This window comes from Drosophila nasuta, chromosome 3 (genome assembly GCF_023558535.2).
Source record: "Drosophila nasuta strain 15112-1781.00 chromosome 3, ASM2355853v1, whole genome shotgun sequence".
In the NCBI taxonomy this organism is placed as follows: Eukaryota; Metazoa; Arthropoda; class Insecta; order Diptera; family Drosophilidae; genus Drosophila; species Drosophila nasuta.
This window is the reverse complement of record NC_083457.1, coordinates 41,998,406-42,016,907: the sequence shown is the minus strand read 5'-3', so window position 1 is coordinate 42,016,907 and position 18,502 is coordinate 41,998,406. Positions and strand designations below refer to the sequence as shown.

Below are 18,502 nucleotides of genomic sequence, written 5' to 3'. Positions count from 1 at the left end.
TAACTTACCTGGCATCTGCCTCATCCCAAGCACTGTACATGTCGCTAACTTCATCCTTGAGATGCTTGTGGAACTCCTGCTCAGCGCTGAGCAAACTATTCACATCCCAATTGCTGCTGGTGCCTGTGGAAGCCTCCACCACTTGATTGCCATTGCTGTCGGTCACTGTGATGGCCACCGTTGAGTTGGCATTGCCATTTTCCAGCTGTTGTTGCTCGAGTTGCTGTTGCTTTAGTTCCAGTTGCTGTTGCTTTTCTAGTTGCTGAAGTTGTTCGGACTCCTGTTGCTGCTGCTGCTGTTGCTCCTGTTGCAGACGACGCTCCTGACGTGTCAGCCAACTGTGCACCGAGGCATTCAGACGCAACATGTTGGTGCGATAGCTGCCCAGCTGTGTTTGCTCTTGCTGCAAGTGTTGAAGATGATTAAAATGTAATTCAAGTTTGTTGATTGATTAATGCCTTACCTTCAGCGCCTCGACGGCTATTTGAATGGCCGGCTCCGTGTCGAGGAGCTCGGGTGTGGCGTTATCGCCGAGACGTCTCAGAGTGTGCTTCAGTGCGCTCATCTCCTGCTGCAGCTTGCGTGCTCCAGCTGCATTCTCGCTCCAGTTAAGCAAATCCTCCCAGGCAGCCAACAGATCTGCAAAAGTACATCAAAAAGTGCAACGAGTTAATAATTTGCAGTGAAAGCCAAACAGCTGCTTCTTAATTGATTTCAGTTTGTGGAGCGAAGTTTGCGAGTTTTTTTTTGGGATTTGCGATTTGCGATTCGCGATTCGCGCTTTGCCAGCCCTTTGGGGTAATAAATACCTTTCGCTTTTCTCCTGCCGCCGAAAAGTGAAACTTTTATTTGTTTACCAAGCCAAAAAAAAAAACAAAACGAAAAAAGAAGCAACTACAAAATGTGCAGCAAAACAAACAGCAACAACTTTTTAACTAAACGCTTGAGCGCAGCTTCAGGCAAGGCAAATCAAAGGTTTCTGATTGTCTGTGTGTGACTGACTGAGTGTGTGTGTGTGGTGTGTAATTGTGTGTGTTTGAGTCTGTAATTGTGTGTGTAATTGTGTGTGCTGGTAATGTGAGACTGACAGCGTGTGTGCGTGGGGGAGCATCGAGTTTTCAATTGTAACAAAAATGCGCTTTTAATGGAGCCTCAGGCGACGCCCAACTGCAGCAAGAATCTGTAATACCCTGTAAACTACAGGGTAAGGGCAACAGACTGTGATAAGAATGTGATTCAGGAGGGTTTTCATGTCAATTTATTTTACCAAAAATTGACTGGTAGTGTTGTAAATAGATGAATTTATATATGATGCAAGACTCAATATTTCACTTTCTATTAATGGATTCTTTCGTTTCCAGTCTTGCATTTTTATTGAAATCTTGTATCTATCATAAAAGTTAATAATCAAATTATTATTTAATAAATTGCTCAAAACGACAATAATCTTTATGCGTTCAACATTTTTTTTCCTGATCTTGCGCTTTCATTGAGAATTTTTGTTAAAGATTAATATTATTATTATTAAAGCATAGAATGCAAATTAATTTCTAACCTGGCGTAAATTAACTAGCGCTGACAGCTGTGATCTTTGGCTAGTTTTATTTAAGAAATTCGATGGACTAAGAAGAACATCCATTCGTTGTTCTCAAGTTCTATTAATTATATTGTGCTTTTTTTAAGACTGTTTTCATTCTCTTTCAATGTCATTGAGCATTTTTGTTAAAGAAATTCACATGAGTAAAGAGAAGATGAACTTGAATTAAAGTTCTGTTTAATTTCAATAACTTGTGCTTTTAAGATTGTTTTCATTCTCTTTCGATTTCATTTGGCAATTTTTGTTTAAGAAATTCTCACGATCTCTCTAATAACAACCCTTTAAATCACATTAGTTTTCTTAAGTAACCACAACTCTCAATATTTTAGTTTAAAGTCGTAAATCATTCAAGTTTTACTCATTTTGCTCATTCTGTTAAATAATTGCCCACGTTGTTAATCGATTTAGTATGTTTTGAGTGATTATTTGCTGCATCAAAAATTAGTCGAAAAACACGTTGCTAACGAAAACAATTAGCATATTTAACTATGAGTGAATTAATGATGTTTAGCAGTAGAAAAATAAAAATACTTTTTGAAGATTCTGTGATTTTAAATTGGTTGAGAACAACAGCAACTTGATAATAACTTTTTAGTTATAATTTGATTATACCTTTAGTTATAACATTTTCAACAAAATTTCGATAGATTTTGCATTCCTTGATCAATTTTTTTCCCATTCTTGAAACAAGATTATAATTTTAAATGAAGATTGTTTCATCTTCGCATTTGATTCATAATCAAACTAATATCAAATATATCTAATCTAGAATTTATCTAAAATGTTTGATCTTGATTTATGATTTTGCATTTTTTGTTCAATTTTGAAATTTTTGCATTTTTGAAACAAGATTATAATCTTCAATTTCAACATTAGGCAATCTACATTTTGAGTAGAAATTTCGATCTTGATTTCAGCATAAAACTTCTTGGTTCAATTTTGACATCAAACAATCTTGATTCAAGATGTTTTTCTTGATTTTTGCACTGTTTTCTTTCTGTGTTCTTTTTCAGTTCAATACCATTTTACAGGGTAAGCATTAGTTACAATTTTTGAGTTACTTTCAATCACGTCTTTGACATTGCAAAACACAAATGTTGTGGGCACTTCTTAAACTTGATCAGAGCACATCAACAATGGGCGGACTGGCTGCATTCTGTGTGTGGCAGGGCAGGAAATGATTAAGCACATTGCGAGGGGAGATTAAGCACTTACTTGTTGTCTAAAATGTATACTATAAATTCACTTTGCAACTGACACAACAAATTAACTGCCAGCAAATTACTTTCACCCACAAAATAATGAATTGCAATTGGCAACGCACTTTAATCAGTTCGTTTACAAGCTGCACGCACTTTGAAAGAGTTTCCACTGAGGAGGATTTGTGGCTAAAGAGCGTCTAAAGACCGAACGTGTTGGCTGGCAAAGCGTAACTGGTTGACTGAACTTGTGGCTGTGGCCAAGTTGCAGCCAAGCCCGCAGTCGCAATCGCAACCGCAACGGCAACAGCAACTCGAGCGCAACAAAACGATCGAGCAACAAACTAAATTGAGCTCAGAGAGCGAGCGAGAGGGAGAGGGAGAAATACTATAAAGAGTGGGAGGGGAAACAGGTAATTGACTCAAATCAGCGAACGAGATTCGTTCGTATGTGGCATTAGATGATAGCCACTTGCCACTTGCCACATGCCACTTGCAACGCATTCAGACTACGCACTTTTTTTTAGTTGCTGAGCAACCTGTAATCTTCACAGATTGCACAACTCGTGGTCAGGTTTTTGGGGTGGAAGCAGAGATCTCCTCAGAGAGGCAGGAAGACATTATCAGGCAACGACCCGACGACCACTTAAACTGATATACAGGGGCGTCAACTGGGAAAGAGATTCCCCCCAATCGACTCCCCGTATAATAATCTGCGTTCAGCTTAAGCTTTGACTTAATGACTTTGGGGCGGCGGCAGCGATTGTGCATAAAATTGATTAGCCATTAGCAGCAAATGAAAATGAAAATGGGAAAATGCAAAATGATACTCGTAATGCGAAAAATTGCCACGACTTTCACTTTAATCAGAAATTAATTGCCAATTGCTGCACTTATTTCACAAATTGCGATTCTAAGAGTGAAATCTCTTCCTGGCTACTGTCTGTCACTTTAACTTTTAACTTTTAACTTGGCCAAGTCATTGTCAGTGAAATTGTTAAATTATTTGCATTTCGTCACGCAGTAAATAGCAAAAAAATCAAGAGAGGGAGAAAAAATCAAAATATGCAAATGCAACCGCAAAACAATAAAATGCAATTGCAGTCAGAAAACAGAAAACAGAAAACAGAAAAACAAATAAACCAAGGGCGTTGACTTTGTCTGAGTGTGTGGATGAATGCTTCTTCTTTTTGTTTGTATTTGCACACTCAAAACTTGGCAAAACAAAATACATTCGAAAATTGTAAATCATTTCGCGTGGGAGTTCAAAATCCAAATACCTCAAATACCTCCCTCTTAACTCTCTCTAAATTTGCCAACAAATCAACAGAGAACAATTTTGTTGTATAATATAAACAATCTCTATTTCAATTTATTGCACCCTCTCTCTGGCTGTGTTTCTATCTCTTTTGATTCATAGCAGCTGTTTGGTGCACTCGAAATACAGCTGTTTAAATTCTTTTGAATGCAGTACAATCACCTTAGGGTTTTCTTATTCAGCTTTTAAAGCTTACGTGCCTTCTGAGTTCGAATAACAGATCTCTTTACACTTGTTTAGTATTATATTAATATTTATTATCTACATTCGAAAACGAACTTTGCAACTATTTGTCACTAGAAATGATTATTAGTATATTCTCAGCTTCTGAGTCAAGTAAATAATCTTTAGTTCGAAAGGTTTTAGATTCAGTTAAATTACTATAATATATTTCATTCTAAACTTTCTCACGAGTTTTGAAATTCTATAAGGTATTAGCTAGAATATTTTCCTATTGCGAAACATTTTAAAAACTCTCTTTCTTAAGGTAGTAAACCTTCTCATATATAATATATATGAGGCTGCCACAGAAATCGCTAGCGAAATGAAAGCAGATTGAAAGCGGAATCATTTCGCTTAAGATTTTGTGCATGGAATTGAGGCGAAATTGAGCGGAAGCGATTTCTGTGGCACCCCTAATATTCTATATTTTATATATATTCGAAATATAGAATTAAAATGACAATACTGTTTATTTAAATTTAGACTGTAAACACGCTTTACTCCATTACTTCTTTTGCCTATGTCAACTGAACTTAACTTGAACATTTTCTTGCCCACGGAAACAGCCTTGTAAATGGCTTAAGTAACCTATTTGATGGGTTCGTCCTCCGTTCGTCCTGCGTGACAAGAAGCCATAAATGAAATGGGAATGCGACAAAAAAGGGAGCGCCGCAAGGAAGGCGGTGCCAATTGGCGACCAGGCACGATAACGAATCGAGACGCCTCTTTCCCTATTTTTTACTCGCTTAAAACAAACAAACTAAATTGTAAACGAAACCGAATAAACATATGTTTTTATTTGGAGGATGAGGTAAGCGCCAAAGAGTGAACAATGTGTAAAGTCAACAAGCGAGCGATTAAAATAGGCGACTTAAATATTTGCCCACGAAATAAGCCTGAATAATTATGTGTGACATCAACCGAAAAAATTATATACAATTAGCAAAAATTATACACAAAGTAAACAAACAACTTTTTGGTGATATGTTTAAGAAATGCTGCTGATTAGTCAGAGGAAATTGCCGCAAGCAATGCGAGATATTTCGACTCTCGTTTTATGCTTGAATGCAATGACCCCTCAGGCAGATGGGGCGTATACGCGACCTGCAGTCAGACAGACAAATGTAATAATAGCAATTGCCTTTTAAGCTCATTTCGAAGGTGTGTTCGAGAGCAACCACAAGATTGTAACTCAACGCAACATACTTAAGATTGTGGCTCCATTTCAAATGCGAATTGATTTCAATTTTTCAATGATTTAACATTTCCAGCGAATTGAAGGTCAACCACAAACGAGGGCACAGCCAAAGGCAACAAAAACAACAACAGATGACAACAGAAAAAAGTTTCATTTATAATTAATGTAGAGAATGAATGACGCCACACAATTTGTATAACAGCATAAGGTTTTGCCTTAGAACTGTTTTTTTTTGTGTGACCCACGATGAACCGGGTTCCGGTTTTCCTCACTCGGTTATAAAACTTCAAACGCTTCTACAATTGACCATAAAAGCACAGTCCCCATATACCGTTAATGAGAGTTGCCAAGCTAAGCGTGAATGCAACTCTACTCAACTCAACTCACACTCGCAGATTGATGGCTATAAAGCAAATGGCCATAATGCAACAACGCCCTGCACATGCAACTCCATTGCATGCCACAACATTCCACACTTCTGCAGCTAGTGCAACAATGCTTAATTAGCAATGCAGCGGGAAGCGGCAACTTTGCAGCTAAAGTTGCAAGAATCAGGCCAACCCAATGGGGCAACAAGTGGCAGCCAAACTCGGCCAAGCTGTCTATCGCAACGAAATGTGGCACAAATGCGCAACCAACAAATAACTGAACTGAAGATTCATCATCATGAATGCTAACATATAATGAATGATTCGCAAATAAATTGTGAATACCTGTCGAAATACCTGAAACTTTAATTGAGTGTTTCTCTTTTACAAAAGTTTCTCCAGCTGAAGATTACATCTATTTTACTGCCTTTAATTAAAACATAAAATCTTTATAATAGTTACCCAAGTGCCTTATCTTTTTTAATGCTTTCACGAGTTGTAAAATTATATTTATTTCTCTTTTATACAATATCTTTTACAGCAAATGGAGATGCTACTTTAAGACTTTTACTTCATTTATCTGAATTTAGTTTTGTGTTTTAAGAACTTTCTATAAATTTTCAAATATTTTAAGCTTCAATCGCATCTTTCTTCCAAGTGTTTCTCTCATTTCTTTTTATATGAAGATTACATCATAATTTGTCTGTTTGATCATTGTGCAATCTTTTCCATATTGTAGAAAGACTTTTATGATATCATTGCTATAGGGGAGAGTACTTTGGGAGGTAGTTTGACTTAAGTGCCTCTTAAGACTGCTGAAGTCTTTCTTTTATGCATTTTCAAATGAGGCTTATGGAGATAGAAGCATAAAGATGTTTTAAATAGCTTGGAATGTGGTAATGTTTAATATCTAAGTGGTCTTATTTTCTTTATTATTTTTCCTTATGTAAAATCTCTTTATATGTGAAATTTCTTTTAATCCATTTGGGATTCTTAAGAATTTTGATATTGTTAATGCCTCAGTATTGATTTCATTTCAACCAATCCCTTTTCTATCGTTTAAATGTTTATAATATGCATTTACATTTAGAATGTCCTAATTTGGTTTATTACCAAAGAAAATTAAAAAATTCTTCAGTTACCTTATTCGTTCTCCTTGCCCTAGTGAACGATGAATAATGCATTAGCTATCCCTTTCTACTTCTCGATTTCAACTGCCAACTAAATATCTCATTTCGAATGTATTTCACTTTCGTCATCTTTAAGTGTCCAATTAGCTTTTTCATCTTATCTCTTGTGTACGATCTTCTTCTCCGTCTTTCTCTGCATCTTCCACTCGTTGTCTGTGTCTGCACCTTGTATACAACATCATTTACACCTGTACCTAATTTAAGCGATAAGTTTCCCTCTTTGGGCACGTCTGTTTGCTCTAGCATATGCCCATCTCTATGCATATAACGGTATCGCCTTGTGTATTGTGTACGAGTACAGTACTTATTTACCTTGCTCCGATGAGGAACGCGAAGTGGAGGCCGAAGTGCTGGCGGAGAGCATGCCAGAGATGTCCGTTTGAATCGCGACACTAACTTTGCCCATTGTGACACACGAGCTTTCGCTGTTGCTATCTCGCTTACACTTGACACTCCTGAGCAACCCTTGGGGTGACCCACTTAAGCGTGTTGCTTTGCCAGCTGCTCACTTGCTGTTGCCTTATGCTTGCGCCAGGCGGCGCCACTTGAACACAATTTTCGTAATCAATTTGCGTATTTAAACATTTCAATTTGTTTACTTTGAACACACACACAAACTTGTACACAAATATGCAGAGAGAAGTTTCTTTTAGAGATTGATTTACACGCAGCTCGATGACCTCGAAATGTTGGGAAACTCTAGAGTAAACAATAAGAAAAACCCAACAAGCGTTTCCACTGCACCGACTCTTATAATGCACTCTTATACACGATATAAAAAAAAACACGCGACTTGTTTTATGAATGGCAAATGTCTCGATGTTTCGACGAGATTTGTTGAGCTTATTGAGATTTTTTTTAGTTGCTGTTGCTATCACAGTTAATGGAACATGTGTTTTAATGGGAAAAGGAGATTCGATGAAAAATTAGTGTGAGTTCTTAAAGCTCGCGGAAGCACATTGAATAACAGTTAAAAGCATCGACGACGACGACGACAAAGACGACGGCGACGGAAGCAGAACCACTTGGAACGCACGCTAAAAATGAACTGAGACGTCAACGACGCCTCGCTCTGCGTCTCGTCAGCCGTTTCAATTGTTTTTGGCGCAGCAGCTTTCAGGTAGAGAGAGCACAGAGAGCGCACGAAAAAAAGAGAGTGGCAGTGTGTAAGGGAGAGTGGTAGCATTAACTTTTGAACTTGGCTTCACACTCAATGCCATACCGATACATGAGTCGGTGTGTGCGTGTGTGTGTGTGTGTGTGTGAGTTTCGGCTTGCTCATTAGTTTCGGCAGCTCAGCAACAACAAACGACGGCGTGGCTAGAGAACTGCGAAAACAACAAAAACATGAGCAGCGCCTGCGTCAACATTTCAAAGTGGCGACGGCGACAACGACGTCATTTTCAAAAGCAGATGATGGCGATAACAGCAACGGCAACAACAATACCAGATGACCAACAAACACACAAACAAAACACATACAAACTTTAAGCTACAGTTGGAGAGGCACAAGTTAGGCTTTTCACTTAGCGACATCTAGCGGCGCTTGTTAGCACTGCGACAACCTCAAGCGCATGCCAAAGCTAATAAATAATTCCACTCAACAGTTTTATGAGATTCTTGGCATTTCTTCAATATACATTTCAATAAATTTTCACTCAGCATCATCATAATATTTCCGCTTTTCGCTATATCAAAAAATGACGTCAGCTGTTAAAATAATTTGCTCTTGTAGGGGTCAAAGCAGTTGTTTCCTCTAATGCCCACATATAATCCATAATATTAAGTAAATTTATCACTTTCCTAGTATTCTTGAAAGCTTCATAAAAATTCTCATTTACGTATTTTGTTACAGTTTGAATTGCTTTGCTTAGCAAAGGCACAATTGCTCGCCAACTGTGACGGTTCCAAAACTGTGCCATTCAAACTGTGATTAATACTAAATTTGATTAAATCAAATTAGATTATTAAAATTCAGATTTGAGTATAAATATGTGACCCAAAATGTCTCATTTTAGAATGATTAGTGCAGATGACGATTACAAAGTGTATTATAGCAAAAAAAATCGAAACTAATAAATGAAAAGTCTAAATTAATTTTTGGTTAAACATTTGACAAAAACACAAGCATACTAATATTAACAGATTACGAGTAGTTAAACGAAACAATAACACCAAATTAATACGTATTTAAATATAATATTCATATACAATATAGAAGATAATAAATACATAATCAAAAACTATAGAACAATTTGAAATGCTTTTGGTGTATTTTCTTGATATAAAAACGATAATTTTTATTGGCCAAAAAAGAAATAAATGCGCAAAATAAATAATATTTTCTTTTGTAGTTTTTAAAATTAATAATAGTATTAAACAAATGCAAAAAAATTAGCAAATAGAAATTCGATGCAAAATGCGTTTTGTCAAATGCAAAAACAAAAATTTTTCCAAATTATAATCATACAAAATAATAATACAGAATCGTACAAAACAATACATGTTTAATGAGCTTTAAAAGCTGCTGCATTAAAAGCTTTCTTCTTCGCTTGGCAAAATTAAGGCAAAGCTCTCCCTGTCTTTTTACTGTTTAGCAGTTTGAGAGTCACTGCTCTTTTAGAGCAATCCTCGAAAACCGCCAAACAAGCGCTCGAGTCGCCCCAATGGCCGATTAACGAGCGCATAGAGCGACCTCAGCGTGCCGGCCAGAAATCTATAGAGAGCAAAATGCTCCAGCAGATTGCTCACATCCAACACAAACTCGATGACACGCGCCACAAATCGTGTGATGGGCGCACACTTGCACTCGACCATAGGTTGCAAAGCGGTTGTTGCAGTTGTTGTTGCTGTGGCAGCAGCAGCAGCACTAGCCGATGCGGATGCGGAAGTGCCAGACATGCGCACAAGCAGCCGACAGCTTCTTGGCAAGGACTCACCTTTTGTCTGGCCGGCGCAGTGCGTTGACAGCACCGTCCCAGGCGGACCTCTCAGCACGGCCTCCAGGCACCGAATATTGTCCCGGCAAGTGTTGATAATCTCGTGCTGAAAAGGGCAAGAGATTGCATTTTTAATTTATATTTAAAAAGTGAATTTGAGAAAGAAAACTTTCTATTCAAACTACATTTTAATAGACAACAAATGATCTCCATCATTATAATATTCAAGATGTGACTTTCATCTTATTGATCTTCTACAAATTTTAGAAATACTTTTGAAATTCTTTTAATTAGATCTCTTACTATTGATATGATCCCATCGTAAATCATGGTTATTATAAAGGAAAACTAACCTGTTTCTTCTACAAATGTTCATATGTTTTATATTTTATAAATTTGATACCTTACTATTGATTAAATCCCTTGCTCACTTGTACTCTTTTAGGTTTAATATAAATAAGGATTAAATTTGTGTTCCACAAACTTACTTTTTCTTCAATTTTCAATGCATTTTTTATAAATTTGTTTGTCTCTTAAGATTTTGTTCACTACCTCTTTAACTTTTAATATAGTTTATGATTTAACGATTGCTATTTATCTTAACAAGAGGCTGAGGACTTCGACTCTCTCTTTTGTATACAGTATTCTCTTAATATAAATTTGTTCGTATCTTAAGAACATTTTTCACTAACTCTTTAACTTTTAATATAATTTATGCCTTAACGATTGCTTTTGTATGATATTTATCTCAACAAGTTCTGACTGCTGGGGCATTCGACTCTCTTTTTTGTATACAGTAATCTCTTATAAGAAAATCTCTAAATTTTCTATGAATTTAATATGAATTTGTTCGTCGGTTAAGAAATTTGACAATAACTTATTTACTCTTAATACAATTAAAACTCTAATGTTTCATTTTGTATCTTATTTACCTGAACACATTCTCTAATTGTTTCTTTAGTTACTCTAATGAATTCACATTTGCTTACACAAAAAATGCATTTAGCTAACTAACATTTCTCTATCACATTTTATCTACCACTCAGTCAAGCGTCTTTTTTGTTTATCTCTTTGTCACCTCTCTTGAACACACTTGCTCGACACTTACATAATCCTCAGGTCGCAGCAGATGACAGCGTATCTTGAGAGCACGCGTATCCTCGAGTCTGTCGCGACTCTGCTGGAGCAGAGAGCGCATCTCCTGCTCGCCATCCTCGGAGTCATCGCCACTCGACGACGATGTGGCTGGGATCAGCTTAATGCACTTCTCCAGGTTGCGTGACGAACGTCTTCGCTCATCGGCGGTGACAGTGCGACGGCGACGCGTCGAAGTGTCGCTCTCGGAGGTGCGACGGAGGAGGGACTGGGCTGAGTGACTCATGCCAGCGCCGAACTCCAGTTTGCGGCCCACAGATTCGGTGCGGACGGGCGGACGGGTTGCGGGCGGATTCTTGGGTGTCATCAGCGCTGTGGCCGAGGAGGAAAGATTCGCAGTGGTCACCTGCTGTTGTTGCTGCTGCTCCGTCTGTGAGTTGATGGCCTCAGCCATGTCTGTGAAAAGGAAATTAAAGATTAATCAAAAGAACTATGAAATATTATATACTCAGACGTTACCTTGACACGATTTGCGACGCACTTCGAGCGTCTTGCGACGTCTCTCCGATTGAAGTTCGAGGGCGCGTTGACGACGAGCGTGATCAACGCTGCTGCTGATTGTCTCCTGGTTGATGTGCAGCGCCTTCAGCTCGTGTTGCTGCAGTGAATCCATTCGCGGTGGCGAAAACGAATCCAAATTGTTGGCTGCCGACAGCGAACTGCAGCAATCCGACTGCGAATCAATGAAATTGCTGCAACCCAAAAACAGAAACACCCAAAACATTTACTATATGATTTATGAACTAAGCTATAAATATCCAAAGATCACTCTTCAAGGTTGCGAGAGAACCAAAACAAGAGCAAGAGCAAGAGATCTCTACTCACCGATAGTCATCGCCAAATTCCAAGAGACGACGCGCTGCATCCGAATCAAAGCCCTCCGAATAGTTCTCCGAATTGTATTTCTCTTGATAATCATCCCAGGCGGTCTCCGAGATGCTGCTGTGATGATCCTCAGTGCTCAGTTCTGTGCCAAAATAAAACAAAAATAATTATGATTAATTAATTTGATTGATGCCAAAAGCATTTATGGGGATTTATTCTTATAGAGAGAGGAAGAGGTGCAATCGTGGTACCTTTTGGCCTGGGTACGGGAGTGCGTGCTTGTGAGAGAAGAAATCACAATATATACAGAAAGCATTACAACGTATAAGTTATAACGATTATCAGAGAAGACATAATATAAATAAAGTATTACGACATTTAGTAACACAATAAAGCAACACTTTTGAAACGATTATAATTATGATGATACTTTTATATAATTCTTATTGCGTTAATAAAGTAATATATATTTAGTATGATTGGGCTAATTTTGATGAACTGTGAACAATAATTTTTAATATTTCAATTCATTTTAAGCTTTAAGAAAACTCTTATTATATTTAAAAGAAGTCAGAGCGAGATAAGTTTGAATAATAATATATGTTTTTATATATCTGTTCACTTTTAATTATGAGAGGAATCTTATTGTATATAATAGAAATTATATCGAGTTCGGTACGGATTAAGGATCTTAAGGAAGAATTTCTGTTAATATTTATTTCCTAAGAAAAGATTTTTCTCATATCTACAACTTATTTAGTTTCAGTTTATAAAGAATAGCTCTTAATGTTTATTTCCTAATCCATAAAACAAAACTGACGTAGAGCAAATACTGATATCAAAAAGGTCCCCAAATTAAGTTTTTTGGAAACTCTTGCAAAATGTATAAATAAGCTTTGCATTTATCTCTGCCAGATTACACATTTCACTGTCTATTTAATACTGTCTGTTTTATAGCTTACTGCCCACTTAATACAATAATCTCGACATAAACAAAGTGATTAGGCTTAACATGCAATTTGGGAAAACCCCTAAAATGATAAAAGCAGAGCAATTAATTTGGCGATAAGTTAATGAGGAATATAATAATAGAATTATACCTAATGCCGCTATATATCGAGTCGAAATATCTACCATTATTAATTGCGTTGATAAGGAATATAATATAAGTATTCTGAAGGCGCTCTCTAGATATTCCTAGACTATATATGACTGTTAAGATTAGTAATTGTTTTTTTCTTGAATCAAACTGCATTGCTGATTAATTGTTGTTTACGTGAGTTTGGGCACGACGCCATCAAAGATGATGTCATTCTTAAAAGGAAGTTACTTTCAGAAATCGTTTCAAAAGTGTTCTTTTTCTATTCGATATCTGAATTATCCCTGCTTTAACTTACCAGCTTGCTGCTCATCCTCGTTCATGTAATTAGAAAGTGCAGCCAAGGCGCCCAAGCGAATTTCACTGGCCATCAAAGCAGCTGTGGTGAATGAACCCACTCGGAACTTGGGCACCATCAAGTGCGACTCCGATTCACCCTCGGGCAAAAATTCCTCTGCCTTGGCATTGGTGGGTGAGCCACCTTTCTGTATACTCAGCAAAGCATTGGTGAATTCCTGCAACTGCTGAGACGACATCGATTCGCAGGACTTCATCAGCGTCTGTGTGAGATCGCCGTGTGTCTCGGAACCCGAATCGGACTTTCTGCCACCCGAAGCTGCAGACATGCGCTTCTTCCTTGCCCGACGACGTCGCAGCGATCCCTTGCTGTCCGCCTTGCGTGCCGCATTGCTGCCCGTGCCAGAGGAGGAAGCTGCTCTGGCTCTGGGTCCTGGCGAAAGCGAGTCCAATGCGCTTTCACTGATTGAGTGGCTGGCCAAACCCGGAGGCGAACTCTGACCCACATCAGCAATGATTGTGGTCAACTGTGCGGCATCTGTGGTCAACTGCGAGAGACAGGAGACGGACCAAGGACGCTCGGACTTGCGACGCGATTGCGGACGCTTTACGACCTTGACATTCAGGCTCTGATTGCTGCTGCCAAAGCCAAGCGGAGTGGTTGGCTGATGAATGGGTTCAGCGGAGCCGCCAATGCGTTCTGTGGAGTTGCCATACGAGTTGGTGCTCGTCTGCATGCAGGTGGCAATTGAGTCGGTGAATCCCTCCGATGAATCGGAGCCGACACCGCAAGTGGCATCCTTGTGGGGCATGGAATCGGTTTCGGATGCCTCGCCAGAGGCTTCGCAGTCATCGGGTTTGCTGCTCGGAGCCTCATGTGAATGATGATTGCGATTTAGTAGCTGTGGCGTTGAGGGTTGATGCTCCAGCCATTCCTGTAGAGAAAGTGGGAGATTAATAGGGAATAATAATAATATGTATGAAGTAAAAACCTACCTCGACTCGCTGCTTGATGGGACCGGGCATAATGATGTCGCGTTTCTTGACCGTCGAGGAAATCTTGATGATGGAATGTTTCTGCTTCGTTGGCGTCTTCAATGCTGCCTCCTGAGCGTCGCGCACCAAATGCTCTGCTTCGAGCACAAGCTGCTTGATTGAATCATGCGAGACCTTGCCCTGAAAGAGGGAGAGAGAGAAAACAAGAGAGTGAGTTGAGCTGAGTGAAGATAAAAAGGCGAGTAAAAGTTAATGAGCATGGCAAATTGAAGTGAACTCGTTCGGTTAGTTAACACTTCCCCGGAATATGACTCAGTTGAACGTCAGTTGAGAGTAAGTCAAGAGAGAAGAGAGAGAGAGAGAGAAGTGGAAGGAAATGCAGCTAGTTTTCCACTCTCTTTGGCTGCTTATCAATACAAAAGATATCGCTACATTTGTGTTTGACTTGCTGCATTCATCACTCATATTATTCACTTCGCAAACACTCATTCAAACTCAGTTTTCTTTCATCGCTTATCTGCAGTTCCATGTGCATTACTTTTTTTTGTTCTTGCTATCTCATCAGTTCGCATTGTCTTTTTTTTTCCTTTTTGTTCTTAACGCGTCAATCAAGCTTTGCCTAATTGCTGTCTACATAAATGTGATTTCGTTTGTCATACCCTGTAATCGGTGCATGATGAATGAGATCATGATCATTTAAGAACAACTATTGAACTTTGAGTTTGCTTAACATTTTAACAATTATCAATCGAATTTTAATAAACAAAATAATCAATTTAAATATATATTATTGAATAATTTTTATAATATAAGTTGTAAATTATCATAAAATTTAAAAGTGTCAAATCACGTTTACTAAGATATTTTAGCTTATAAAAAGTGTTGAATTTTCTGATTAAAATTCTTTTAAACTCAAAGTAAGTAACAATAAATTTTTATAGACGTTGATGGAATTTTTTTTGATTAATCCTTATCATAACATTTCTATTTTCACTTTATAAATAGCTTGTTATAGCATCACCAAAATACCACATTTATCAATAGAGATACGACAATTACTGCATTTCATAAATAAAATTTGTTTTTTTTTTATTGTAAAACTTCAGCTGATGTTAAAAACAAGTAAGAAAGCTACAATGGAGCGAAAAAGTGCGGTATTAATTTTTAAATATACCAAAATTAATAAACCGCAAACAACTCAAAATATATTTTGGGTATATTGATTTAGTACATTCAAATATACCAAAATATAGAGTGCAAAATATACCATATTGTCAGTCAAAGTAACTAAGACCCGTAGTAAGTATGTCTTTTTCCCATAAGAAAGTATTTACATAATAATTTCAACAATATTAAAAAAAATTAATTTTAATATAGTCTTCAACTTCACCTTATTTCTTCATATTAAGTTTATGCTCAAGACACTAAATTTTAATCTTAAGATAGGTCAAAAATTCTAAAAATATAATATTCCAAAAATTTCATTTTTCAGTCTTCAACTTTACCTCATTTCTTTATATACTAAACACACACAAAAAACCAACTGTTGCTTCTTCAGAATTGTTTGACCTCCAAACTGGAAGCCCCACAGAGAACCGTTGGCAATCTAATGTTAATTTGACATAATCAACGTGAGATTGCTCATGGAATTAGAACTTGAAAGATACTTGAAAATTACACAAAATCAGAATAGGAGAGGGAGGGGGAGGTGGAGGAGGAGAGTGAAGGAAAAAGAAGCAGCGAAGCGTTGATAATGATTCGATTGTTTTTCGTTTTGTTTCGTGTTTGCTTTTTGGCTGTTGTTTGTAATTATTACAAAAGTTGTACATTTGAACATGGTATTTGAACAGAAAATGTTTGGGGTTAACCTTTTGGGTAAAAGGCATTAGATGAATGAATGCTTAATTGCAAATAGCATTGCACAATTGTACAATATCCGAGTTATTTTTGTGAGTCACAAGTCCAAATTAGGTAATCTTCGTGTATATCGAATGTTTATTTTTTCTTTTTCTGTCTTTATTTTTATTTTTCGCTTCGATTGAACACGCTTAAACTTTATTGCTAATCTTTTGGTTTAATTTAATTAACAGTTTCCTGTCACCGCCGCCACGCAGCCAGTTTGAGTTGCACTTCAGTGGCTGTCAAACTGCAGCGCAATCACACACGCACACACATACAACGGAAACAATTTTCCAAATGCTATGCGAGAGTGCCAGTGAAAATGTCGACGTTTTACGACTCTTGTACAGCTGAAGTGGAAACTGCAACAAGCACAACAACAACTCAACTAGCAACAACAACAACAACAACAGCAACTACAGCAACATCGGCAACATTTGCAACAAGAGCAACAGCAGCAGCTACTGAAAGGCCTTTGCGATTGGGCGTTTGCGATAATTAAAGGCAATTATATGAGTTTGGCTTTTTGTTTAGCCAATGGCCAATTAAGCAAACTGGAAACTTAAACTACAAAACTAGAGCTGGGCAGCCTACAAAGTAACTTAGACGATAGTCTAGGCTGCTTGAGAGGTGTGGCAAAGACAAATAGATGCGATTAATTCTGTTTAAGGTGGAGTTCTTAAGCGATAGTTGAGATGAGAGCGAAATGATTATCTAATATGGCCAGAGTAAACTTTACAATAATTGGCGATATTTAAACAGAAATAGATGTTAAGATTTTACAAACATTTTAAATAGATCAAGAAATGAATAATCTGAAGAATTATTTCATTTATTTCTAGTTTAAGTTGGAGTATTTTTAAAATAACTTGAAAAGAAGCTTGGTGAGTGGCTTATGTAAAGAATTTGGTTTAGTTATTGCTTTATATTAACTGTTTGCATTACTTTATTTAATGTGTTCTTCTGTCGTTTAGATATTATTTTTATAATATGGCCACAGTACACAATTTTATAATTTATCAATATGATACTATCGTAATAAACTATAGTACCTAAAGCAAAACAGTGCGATATTCTTTTTAAAATATACTAAATATACCGCGAAAATACTACAATCTACCGAAGACTATATTTGGTATATTGATATATCTTTATATGAAAAGATATAGTATTACATTCTAATTATATCCATTTATTAAAATTCTATTAGCATTTTAAAATATAGTAAGAATTTTAATATATCACAATATTATAGTATAAGAAAATACTATGACTATAGTCCCAAAAGCAAAACAGTGCGGTATTATTTTCGAAATATACTAAATATACCGCGAAAATACTACCACAGACTATATTTTGTATATTGATATAGTACTACATTCTAATTATACAGCGCTAAATATACCAAATATAACAGCCAAAGCAAATAGGACTTCTACTAAATAAGTGTTTTTCCCCATACAAAAGTATTTCCTAAATAACTTCTACATGAATGAATAATGTTAAGAGTTTCATCTTTTCTACTTATTCTAAATTGAAGACTTCTTTAAACGATAATTCTATGCGATAGTTTCTCACTCAAAGATGTTTACAGTTACCGACTATAAATATTCATGAGCCTTACTAATTAGCGTTGATAGTTTTTCGACTCACTTGTGTAGCTCTCAATTGATTTACGACTTCCTTTGACACGCGCCCATCTCTAACTCGGACAATTCGCAACACACACACACACACACAAACGTTCAGTGGCTGACAAACTGCTGAAATTTAGTTTTGTGTTTTTCGGGTGGAGGCCTTGACAATAGTCGTTTCTTGTGTTGCTCTTTTTGTTTATGGCCAAAAAACCAAAAGCAAAGAAAAAAAACTAATTTAATTGCACTGCGACACGCACGCCAAACGCAAATCGCGAAATCGCGAATTTAATCGCAATGAGTGAGCGACGACGACATACACATACAGTTTGACATGCACTGTGCGGGCTTAATTACACACTTTATTTTGTTGGAAACTTAATGCAAATTACGCGAAAACGACAATAAAAACAATCACAATAACAATAACAATAGTTGTTGCTACCACACAACAATAATAAATTAACAAACGAAAAAAGAGCAGAAATAAACACTTGACAATAGCTTTTGGCTTTAGCTTTGGCTTTCTATTGTTGCGCGACAATTGTTTGCAACGTTTTCTATCT

General features: G+C 37.1%; 1 protein-coding gene across 8 annotated transcripts in view; it reads right to left on the bottom strand.

Annotated features, from left to right (window-relative positions):
• LOC132790715 (klarsicht protein) overlaps nt 1-18,502 on the bottom strand; it is a 171,910-nt gene that overhangs the window by 1,652 nt on the left and 151,756 nt on the right. For 2 of the 8 annotated variants that reach the window (XM_060799353.1, XM_060799355.1), the window contains 9 exons: nt 14,404-14,583; nt 13,409-14,342; nt 12,263-12,289; nt 12,012-12,153; nt 11,646-11,878; nt 11,140-11,582; nt 10,032-10,137; nt 464-639; nt 9-403 (listed from right to left, as the gene is read on the bottom strand). In XM_060799353.1, the coding sequence (XP_060655336.1) occupies nt 9-403; nt 464-639; nt 10,032-10,137; nt 11,140-11,582; nt 11,646-11,878; nt 12,012-12,153; nt 12,263-12,289; nt 13,409-14,342; nt 14,404-14,583 (2,636 nt within the window). Of the gene's footprint in view, nt 1-8; nt 404-463; nt 640-2,812; nt 2,836-7,404; nt 8,129-9,509; nt 10,138-11,139; nt 11,583-11,645; nt 11,879-12,011; nt 12,154-12,262; nt 12,290-13,408; nt 14,343-14,403; nt 14,584-17,955; nt 18,035-18,502 lie in introns of those variants that run through there. The other 6 variants (XM_060799360.1, XM_060799354.1, XM_060799357.1 and 3 more) reach the window with 5 other exon arrangements.